Consider the following 10,572-nt stretch of genomic DNA (forward strand, 5'->3'; position numbering starts at 1 on the left):
TTAATCACTTAGAAATAAAGGTAAGTGCTTTTAAATGTTGTACAACGTCAATGTTTTGCCAATTTTAGATTCGAGTACAGTGATGATGATATGATGTATAAAATCTGTCATGTGTTTTTAAAGGTAAGAAGTAGCCAGCACCTGTGAGTGTTCAATAAATGTAGTAGAATGTAATGTTAAGTACACAATTGTCCTCCAAAATGTAGTGGAGCAGATTTACAAAGTGGCTAACAATAATGGAAATACTTAAGTGAAGTATAGTATGACAAAATAGTACTTGAGTAAATGTATTTAGTAACATTCCACCACTGCAGGGCTGGACCTCTGGCATACCGGGCAGTTTCCCAGTGGGCCGACGTGCCTTTTGGGCTGACACAAATCAATATTTTTTCCTTCAGCCTGTTCAGGTACATGTATGTTTTTTATCACCCTAGTCCCTGAATGTTTGTAGAAATAGGATTCAAATCGAAATAATTTCTCTGGTGGAGGAAGTAGGTGAAGTGAACCCTTGTGTGTGTTGGTAGTTTTGTGTGCACTGATAGTAAGCATTCCCTTTGGGGAGGATTGGTTTTTTGTTTGATGGTTGTGGGCTGGTCAGGGCCAAATTTCTGTCCATGTACAGCACCACAGGATATGAAGTAAGGTTCAGGGGCTTCTTATATTGTAGGAAATGGATATGTCCAGTCAGCGCTCAGACACAGGATGGGTTGGTAAGAAACACTTAGTTAAGGGACTTTATTTTAAGGTTATGTTTCCAGCTTTATTAATAGTCTCTCTCACACACACACATAAATAAAAAGCAGCCAATTTCCTTTGTTCGCAGTGACTTTTACCTTTAAGAATATTGTGACACTGAAAAAATAATCTGCAAGACTGAACATTGCTGGCTTAACTTTGTGCTTGATATATATATATATATATATATATATGCAAACCACCCAACAAATGTAATCTTGAAAGAAGTTTCCAGAACAAGCACAGCACTGGCTGCTTCTTATAGCAGGTAAAATAGCAATACACTTTAAAGACAAATGTATTATTGATCTATAAATTCACAGGTGAAACAAACTAGCTTTTGTATTTTTAGTATAACCATGGAGAACATTTTTATTGGCATTATGAAATATGCTTTGCCGCTCTAGAAACATTTTATTTTGTTGGAAAGGGGGCAGATGGTAAAGGTTGCTGTCCCCAGGGTGGTACATGTAGTACTGTACCATACTGTATATCTAGTGTGTGCGTGTCGGCAGCAAAGGGTTACGAGTGAACCAAACAATGAACATCACACAGAGGTTTGGTTTCCTAGGCGAATATCATGATTGACTTTTATTAAAAGCATCATAGCTACAATTCATCATACATGATGTCTCCAAAAAAACAAAAAAACAAAAAGACAAACACCAAAAAAGAGAAAAAAACATTTACATGGTATGTCTGTAAACTTCAAGGCTAGATACGAATTTTGAGGTAATGCTCTTCAGCTTGCTGGCTAAAAGTAACAAAAAGTCCATTTTCAAGAAAAGTAGCTAAGTAATAAAGGTACCTGATTATTTTACTCTTTAACACCAGTGCATCAACAGGAACAGAGTGAGACAAAATGATTGCAGTACGTATTTGTCATCATTTACAGTTTAGTTTTTCTATTCATACGACACTTGTGGTTATTCATATAGTGTGTGTGTGTGTGTGTGTGTGTGTGTGTGTGTGTGTGTGTGTGTGTGTGTGTGTGTGTGTGGAGAGTGATGTTGGAACATTCAAAAGCTGCCTTGGTTATTGCTGTCTCAGCATTAGACAGAACAGGAAGTGGACCCGGGCTCTTCCTGTCCGTCTGCTGGGCTGGCTGTGAGAGCAAATGTTCAGATGACCACAGTGTGTTTGAATGCATCTTCAAATATGTGAACCACTGGCGCTGCTTGATTTATCTCAGACACTTGAACTGGCCTTGGGGAAATGGAAACAAATCAAGCACCTTCTGCACTTATAAAGTATTTAAACTGAGCTCAACTTCATAAAGAAACGTGTGGATCTCCAGGTCTGTGGAAAATGTCTCAGTCCTGTACGGCCAGGTCTGGTGTCAGTGTGTGTGACTACAGAAAGTCTCGAAGAGAAGACAAGGTCACTAGGGAGCAGCACTTGGTCTGAATCTACCGGGAAATGAAGGGAAAGAAAATCTAAAACAAAGAGGTTTTAATGTGGCAGCGACCGGGAGAATTCAACCATCTCATGTGCCCCCTTAAAGAAGAAACCTGAAACATCACATCCCTGCGCAGGGCGCCGCCCCCGGTCCATTCACAGAGTCCTCGTGTGGCCGCCTCCCACAGAGAGACAGGAAGAGGAGCGGCGTGGAAAGACTCAGACTGACAGTGTGGGACAGTTAACAGTATCGGTTCAGTGTGAAGCACACACACACAATCAGAGGAAAACAGCTTGGGGGGGTAGTGTGTGCGTGTGAATGTGTGTGTGTGTGTGTGTGTGTGTGTGCGGCTTATGATCAGCAAGTATGTCAGTGTGTGAGACAGTTGAGGCCAGTCTGGTTTCTCTCCGTCAGAGTCTAGCTGGTCCGATATGTGAGAACTTTAAATGCTGCTCTGAAACAGAACACTTCCAATTCCATTACCCACAATTCCTCTCGAAGCAGCGTTGTCAGTCAGACGTAATGCCGTTTTTTGAGTAGCGTTGCTGCTGACAACAAATAAACAGTTGAGGCGAAGGGAAGCAAAACAAAAAGTGAAGTCAGAGAGCTGAAGCAGCAGCAATACTCACTGCTGGAACCTGGAGTCCTGTGAGGGCCAAGAGAAGAGGACTTCCCCAGCCATCCATCAGAGAGGTTTAACTTAAGACACACACACACCCCCCCACCCCCCGCTCTCTGACGCATAGTCACCCCCGGTCAAAATAATAACAGTGAGAAATCATCAACAACAATGTAAAAGGAAAAAACAGGATTCATAATAGTTTGGATATTTCTGGTGGAGGCGTGTAAACATGGGGGGGGGGGGGGGGGGGGGTGTCACTGTGTTATTCAGTCACTGTTGTCCTTCAGTGGAGACGCTCCTGCCTCTCCCTCCTCCTCCTCCTCCTCCTCCTCCCCCACCCCTACATCTTCCAGCGCCGAATCTTCTCCTCTCAGCTCCTCCTCCTCCTCCCCGTCTTTTTCCTCAGCCAAGTCACTGTCTCCCCCCACCTCCTCCTCCTCCTCTTCTTGCTCCTCCTCTGCTCTCCTCTTCCTCTCCTCCTCCTCCTCCACTGTAGCTTTAAGCCCCTCCTTCCTATCCTGGTCTCTGGGGGAGGTTGTGGTCAAGGCGTTGCCCCCTAGAGCTCCGGCCATGGCGCTCTGCAACTCGGCCAGGGTGGAGGCGGAGGGGAAACCGGGTAGGCTGAGCCCCCCCAAGCCTGGAGGCAGGAACATGGAGGGGTAGAGCAGGCCGGGGGCCATGGTGGACAGCAGGAAGGGGTTGAAGGCCAGAGAGTTGGCTGACATGCCGGCTGCAGCCAACAGGGCGGCGGCGTCCCCGTTGATGGAGGACTCTGACTCAGCAGCAGGGGTCTGAGCAGCACTTCCTGTCTGCTCCCGCTTCCTCCTCCTCTCCTTCTTTGAGACTCTCTCACCGTCAGCCTCTTCCATTGCCTTCTCATCCTCTTCCCGATCTTCTTTGTCCTCTCCGTCTCTCCTGCTGTTCATGGGACCCGCCTCATCACTGTCCCCCTCCCCGGTTCCGTTGCGGTTCTGGGATGTAGCAGCGAGGGGGCTGGATGCAGCAGTGGCAGCTGCCACTGTGGCCAGGTTCCCGCCAAACAGCCCGCCCAGGCCGAACATGTTGGGGAGGGCGGCCATGTTGGGCAGGCCCCCCATCCCGGGCAGCATGAGGGGCAGCATGGAGGCGGCGGCGCTGGCAGCCGCCTGCTTGGGGTCGGAGGGGTGGGGGAAGGCCATCAGCCCGGCAGCCAGCTGAAGAGACTGCAGGCTCTGCAGGGAGGACAGGTCCATCCCCCCAAACAGACTGCTCAGCAGCAGAGGGTTGATGCCTCCTACACACACAGACACACACACACACACACACACACACACACACACACACACACACACACACACACACACACACACACTTTCAGATGAGGTTCTACAACCCTTCAGAACATTAGACATGTACATTGCCTCCTGCATTAATTGGTCACTACAACTGTCGCTGCAACAGTCAGCTGATTATTTTACTAGCAAACAGTTTACTGTTGCACTGGTCTTAGTTTTCATTTGTTTTATATCATATATATTTTGTTGCATCGTTGAGGAGCCTGGGACTTGAGCTGTTCATTGCATATCTACAGTGCAGCTCTGTGCAGAGGACAACAAAGCCTTAGAATCTTTACTGCTCTCAAGTACTCTAACAGAGTGTGTGATCATAGATGACAGGGGGGTTACTGTGTGTGTGTGTGTGTGTGTGTGTGTGTGTGTGTGTGTGTGTGTACCTGCAGATGAAGCAGCAGACACCAGAGAAGCCTGTGCAGCCTGAGCTGCTGCTGAAGCCTGCGCGGCGGCGGTTGCCTTGGCGATCTCAGATTTCGGTCTTCGTCCTCGACGACGGACGCCCTCCTCTCTGACTACAGGGCCGGTCAGGAGACGGTCAAACATGGCGTCTGGGAGGAAACCCTGTAGGGAGGAGGACCTCAGGTCAGAAAACAAACTACTCCCATAGAAAGGGAGGAAGCTGGGAGGCCAGCAGGAAGCAGAGACTGAGGAGTCACTGCTGACAGGGTTGATCTCTTACTAACCGACTGTTTCACGATGTCGGTCCAGTCAGGGGCAATGGAATACTCTGGGTTCTCCAGTAACCAACGGGGAAGCTCCTTCATTGGTGGAGCCATGGCTCCGCCCATCTGAGGAAGAGGAATAGGAAATGAGTTTGTTTTGGAAAATCACTTTAGTTTGGACATGTAGGCTGTGGTGCTCTGGTGTTCAGTGCAGTGAGGGGGGGGAGTCTTCGGTGCAGAGTGTGGGGTGTGTTCAGTGCAGTGTAGGGGGTGTGTGCGGTGCAGAGTGAGGGGTGCGTTCAGTGCAGTGTGTGTGTTTGTGTGTGTGGGGGGGGGTATTGGCACCTTGCGTCCGTTGCGTCTGTTCACCACAGGCACCCTCTCCTCTCCAGTCAGGGTGTTGATGTCGATCTTGTTTGGGTTTCGACAGCGATGACGTTTCTGCTTGGGCTTAGAGAACTGAGAGAGCAGCACATCCTCGCTCTTCTGTTGTGGGAAGACAAAAACACCACAGTGAGAATAATAGAGGCTAAGAGACAAGCAACTAGAGCACAGATATGAGGCTGCTGTTCCCACTGACAGAGGGTTTAAGCTGAACACTGAGAAATGTAACGAGGGGCCGTACTGGTGTAAAAGCTGCCATGTCCATGGTGTAGGTGGGGTGCTGCCTCAGCCACTCCCCCAGCTCTTTGTTGGAAACGGCAGCCTCTTCCTCCTCCATACTGCCGGAGGCCAGAGACCTGGCACTGGGGCTCTGCTCTGGGACAGGGAGGGATCTGTGGGCACGGACAGCATCCTGAACTCCCTCCACACCTGAAACCTTGGTCCCATCACCATCATCCTGACAGAGCGGAGGAGAGGGAACATTCACACACTGTTGCCTAACACTGAACCTGTCCGGTTGCTGAACACTGCGTACCCCTCCTGCTCTCTTGTTGCCCATGAACAGCATCTCCAGGCCTTCCACATTTTTCCTGCGGCCCCGCCTCCTCCTCATGATTGGCAGGTCAGCCTCCAGTGAACCATTGGCTCTGTGGGCAGAGGGCGGGGCTTGCTGCAGCAACGCCATCTGGGCTTTGAGGGAGGGGCTTGTCACTAGGGCGCTGGGAAAGCCGGCCAATGAGGGAGCAGCCTTATGATGATGGTGCATACCCTGAACAAGACATCACATCAGTATTAGTTCTCTGCAGCTCTGCATGAGGATATGAATGAATGTGTGGCTGTGGGGGTGTGCTGCAGCACCTTGGTGAGGTCTATGGCCTGGCTCTGGGTGTCGGTGGCAGAGTGGCTCTCTCTCAGCTGAGCCACCATTTCCATCAGGTTACGTCTCTTAGCGGCTCTCTCCGCCTCGATCTCGATCTTCCTCCTCCTCCTCCTCCTCTGGCGAGGCAGAGCGTCCTCCTGTAACATCGGGGGACAGTTACACGTCATCTGTCTGACAGCAGGAGCTAGTCACAGTACTGGGAGCAACTAGCATGATCAGGATAGCCCTGCATCAGGTTTCAGTTCCTAACTCATCTTCAAACTTTAGATTTCATTGAATATGTTATTACATCACACTTTATCTGTAACAGATGGTGTATATATTTCAACATGTAATATATTTTACTTCTGTTTTAATTCTATTTTGTGTTTGTATATTTTCAGCTTTTTTCCCTTTCTCTTATTATGTGCAATGCTATGATTTAACATGTATAAAAGAAAAACCTAAATTGGGATCAATAAGGCAATGTTATCAACCTTAAATTAACTAGTTGATTGGTAATAACGCTCACATGAAACTGTGGGGACAGGGTTTTGTCCTCACTGCCGCTGTAAGGTGTTTGGATGCCGGCCATGGTAAGCTCGGCGAGGCTCCGCCTCTGCAGCGGGCTCTCGGTCACTGTGGCTACGGCCACTGTGGGGAGCGTGGAGCCGTGCCCTGGCAACAGGTTGCCGGGGAAGTCGAAGATGTGGCGTCTGTTGACAGGCCACTTGCCCTTCAGGACGGCCTCACAGATGTTATCCATCCTGTTGATCATCAGTCGGTCCTGGGGGGGGGAGAAGAGGGCTGATTAGAGCTGCGTTTTGGTTATGAAGTGACAGTCTTAAAATCATTCATTAGTTCTGGATACTAACAAACTCATGCAGTCATCGTCTGACTGAAGCTGAACAGTCCTCGCTGCTTGTTCGTAGCGGCTTATACGGAGTTCTGATATCCAGACAATGGAGGGTTTACTGCATAGTGCTGTAATACTATAGGCTTATATTGCACTTATATCATTTAATCTAATGCCAGTCGCTTCAATATTGCCATATTTACAATCACTGTTAAGCAAGTCTCTTGAAGACTGTTCAGTGAGTGTTGATGTTCCACATTAAACCCTCAGAGGGAATAATCATTCCTGTTTCCATAATGGACCAATCTGCTTCTGAATGTTTCAGTCTATAAAATAGCAGAAAATCTCCCTCAGAATTGTTCATGACTGAGTTCACTAATCCATAACGCTGTGTGTGATGTGAAACATGTGCACGCTCTGTTTGATTTCACTAACAGGAGCTGAGCAGCCATTCATGCAACAGCAAAGAGGAAACAACTGGACTGAGCAAATGAAAACTATGAGAAGCATGCAGCTTTTATCAGACTGTTCTTTATTTGTTAGTTCAGTATTACTCACCTTGGGCCAGAATGAGAAGGCATAGGCACGCTCCTGTAAGGGGTGCAGCGCCGTGGTCTCCGGCAGGTCGTCGGGGCAGAAGCTGTCTCTGGTTTCGTTTTGGGCCGAGGTGCTCAGAGAGGCGATACTCTCCTCGTCAAAGTTCTTCTGTTCTGATGTGGCGCTCGCTGTGTGGAGAGAGGGAAAGTTAGGCTGCCACTCTAAATTTTAAAAAGCATTTCCAAAACACACGAAGGGGCTCAAATCCATTTTTGGTAACAACAAACCCCGATGGGATGATCATAAACAAGAGTACAGGAGAGGAAGTGTGAGAATGAGATCAATGGCTCACTCCTCCAGCTAATGTCAGAGAAATAAATGTTCCAGTACCTTCAGCCTGAGAGGATTTCTCTGATTTGTCATCTTCATCCATCCTCTCTTCGTCCTCCTCCTCCTCCTCTGGGCTTTTCTCTGTGTCAGCTGACTTTGGAGATTTAGGAGACTCTGGGTTCACCTCCCTCTCCTTCTCTGCAGGCTTGTTGTTAGGTTGTGCTTTAGGAAAGGTGAGGGGGTGCTGTGTGAGCTTAGCTGTGGGAGAGGCAGCGGCAATTAGACTCTTCTCCTCTGGTACCTCCTCTTCTTCCTGGTCCGCTGGTTTCAAATTCTTCTCTCCCTCTCCACTCGGCTCCTCTTGTTCTACTTTCGGCTGGGCCTCATCCTCCTCTTTCTTCACCTCATTTTTCGGCGACGCAGCAGTGTCATCTTTCCCTTCGCTTTCCTTCTGCTCCTCAGGAGTCTCAGTCTGAGCACAGGGAATGTCGTTAGCGTCTCCTTGCTCCGTTTCCATCTTCACCTCCGTCTTTTCCTCCTCCTTCCCTTCCTCCTCCTCAGCTGCATTAATAGCGATGGTGGCAGCTACTGCGGCGCTGGCAAGCTCTGCAGAGGTGAAGAGGGGTGCAGTGGTGTCCGGTGCTCCCATCCCCGCTTTGGTGGTCTCTCCCTTGACTCCCCCTCTCTGGCAGGTGGAACGCTGGTGAGCATCCAGGAAGGCCAAGGTGGGGTCGTTTAATATATGATAATCTGTGCGGCTGACTCCGTGCTTAGAGGCCCCCAGGATGAGGTCGTGGTCATGGCGGCCGCACTCCCACCACTCCGGGAGGTCAGGGGAGGGCTGGCAGAGCTTGAGGCGCTCAGAGAGCAGCGGGTGGGGGAGGACCTGCTCCCGGATGCGCCGCAGCAGCTCGATGCGGTACAGTGTGCGGGAGGCACGCTCCTCTGTGATCGGGTCAATGATCAGGGTGGGGTCTGGGAGTTCTGAGGAGGTAAATACAAATCCAAATGTTAGACAATTTCCCCCAGCACTCAAACAAACCAATCACCACCACGCCACTTTATTCAGAGGGGGAGACATTCGGTTCTTCCACAGTAACTTACGTGCTTCACTCTTGTTCTGCATTCTGCAGACCCGCTTACACATGGCAATGAACGAGTAGTAATATTTCTCCAAGCTATCATCTGTTTTCTTGTCCAGTCGAGCGAAGGCCCTGAACTGGGCCCAGTCGAACTTCTGCCGCTGAGTGTCTAAGACGACCCCGAAGGTGGACACCACACGGTAGAAATCTGCCTCCTCACGGCGAGTCCATCTGACGGAGACAACATGAGTGAGCAAAGGTTCACGACAGAAAGGAATATGTTTTGTTGTTACAGTTCTTTAACACCACTCCGGTCCGAGCCCCATGGAATGAGCCTACCTCTGTCTCCTCTCCTTGTAGTACATGGCTCCGTCAGGAAGCAGGGAGCTGGCGGTCATCACCGGGGACGCCTCTGCCATGAACTGCCCACCTTTGGCAAAGTAGGCACTTCCTTCCGTCATGAACACCCCCGCTCCATCTTGGATATAGGCTGACCCTCCTCCTCCTGTGTCGGTAACCATGCCGATGGCAGGCAGGAAGTCCCTGCGTCGTCGCTTGCGCCCGTCGGGCCGGTTGAGGGCCTCCTGGCGGAGCTGCTCCCTGCGGTTTGAGCGCTGGTAGGCCGTGATGAGGCGGCGCAGACGGGCAGTCAGAGCCGAGGCGGCCGGCCAATAGAGTTGCGCATTGGAGCCCGAAGGTCCGCCCAGAGCAGTTTGACCATTTTCACCTGATTTCACTGCAGGAAAGAAGAGAGCAGACAGCCAGTCAGGAGCCGTTGTGATGCCAAACAGCATCCAGACTGAAACACATCCACTGAGGGGGGGTATGATCAGCTGCTGTGAGACAGATAGTGAGTTAACAGCAGACTAACCGGAGGTGGACGAGCAGCGCTGCAGCGGGCGGTAAATGCCGCTGAACCACATTAATAAACAATGGAAAATAAAACTCTGGGAAGCAGTATAACGTCGGGGAAGTCGTTCTTTAATGTGATCTGGCTTCGTATGATTAAAAGCAACAAGAGAATCGAATCTTGGGCTTAAAAGAAGAAGCGGTTTGTGAGCAGAAAAGCTCGGCGCCTTAACAGGAACTGGTTTGGTGGGAGAGAGGTCATCGATGTTAGTCCATCACTTCTACATTTGAGGCTTTATCATCAAGCGTGCAGCAAAGAGCCGATATATTTTTTTTTATTAGAGCTATGAATGAAGGGCATACAAAACAACGTCTTTGTTCCACAAGTTCTTTCTTTAACACTGAGGGTGTGAATGGGTCAGAGCTGTTGCATGGTTCAACAGGGCAGTTTGGGACGGTGTGAAAAAAAGATGTCACATTTTGCCTTCCTCAAGAACCTTCTAAACTGCTTATAGAGCTTAAATGATTCGGCTACAAGAAGCGCTTTTACCCTCCCCGTCCCTGGGTGTCCTCGTAGCTTACCTTCTGCGTCCCCTTCCACAGTGTCATCCAGAGGAGAGTTGGTGAAGTCGTCCATGTCGTCTTTAAAAGGCATACGCAGGGGCTTGTACTCAGGGTCCTCGTCCTCACTGTAGAGACAGGAGATATAAATCAATATTAAGGCAAAGGTTTAACGTAAAATCATTCAAATCACTATAAAAGTGTTATATTTTAAAGTCATTAAGTATAGGAAACTGGTAATAAGCAAGCAGTTGTTAAAATGGGACAAATCACAGAGATGGAAGAATAAAAGGCTGCTCTCTTACCCCTCCACACCATCTGTCATCATGTCGGAGCCCCTCTGCTCCGCTGCGATGGCCTTGGCG

The 10,572-nt window shown here is 49.3% G+C and overlaps 1 protein-coding gene across 1 annotated transcript in view; it reads right to left on the reverse strand.

Annotated features, from left to right (window-relative positions):
* Positions 1-1,293: 1,293 nt before the first annotated feature.
* Positions 1,294-10,572, reverse strand: part of chd7 (chromodomain helicase DNA binding protein 7) — a 58,466-nt gene continuing 49,187 nt past the window's right edge. The window contains 14 exon segments of the mRNA XM_063885756.1: positions 1,294-4,029; positions 4,468-4,648; positions 4,771-4,875; positions 5,095-5,235; positions 5,375-5,590; positions 5,669-5,902; positions 5,992-6,150; positions 6,525-6,779; positions 7,407-7,573; positions 7,776-8,699; positions 8,820-9,028; positions 9,137-9,533; positions 10,229-10,335; positions 10,513-10,572. The exon segment at positions 10,513-10,572 is cut by the window's right edge and continues 70 nt beyond it. Of these exon segments, the coding sequence (XP_063741826.1) occupies positions 3,023-4,029; positions 4,468-4,648; positions 4,771-4,875; positions 5,095-5,235; positions 5,375-5,590; positions 5,669-5,902; positions 5,992-6,150; positions 6,525-6,779; positions 7,407-7,573; positions 7,776-8,699; positions 8,820-9,028; positions 9,137-9,533; positions 10,229-10,335; positions 10,513-10,572 (4,162 nt within the window). The 3' untranslated portion in view covers positions 1,294-3,022.

This window comes from Eleginops maclovinus, chromosome 6 (genome assembly GCF_036324505.1).
Source record: "Eleginops maclovinus isolate JMC-PN-2008 ecotype Puerto Natales chromosome 6, JC_Emac_rtc_rv5, whole genome shotgun sequence".
Classification (NCBI taxonomy): Eukaryota; Metazoa; Chordata; class Actinopteri; order Perciformes; family Eleginopidae; genus Eleginops; species Eleginops maclovinus.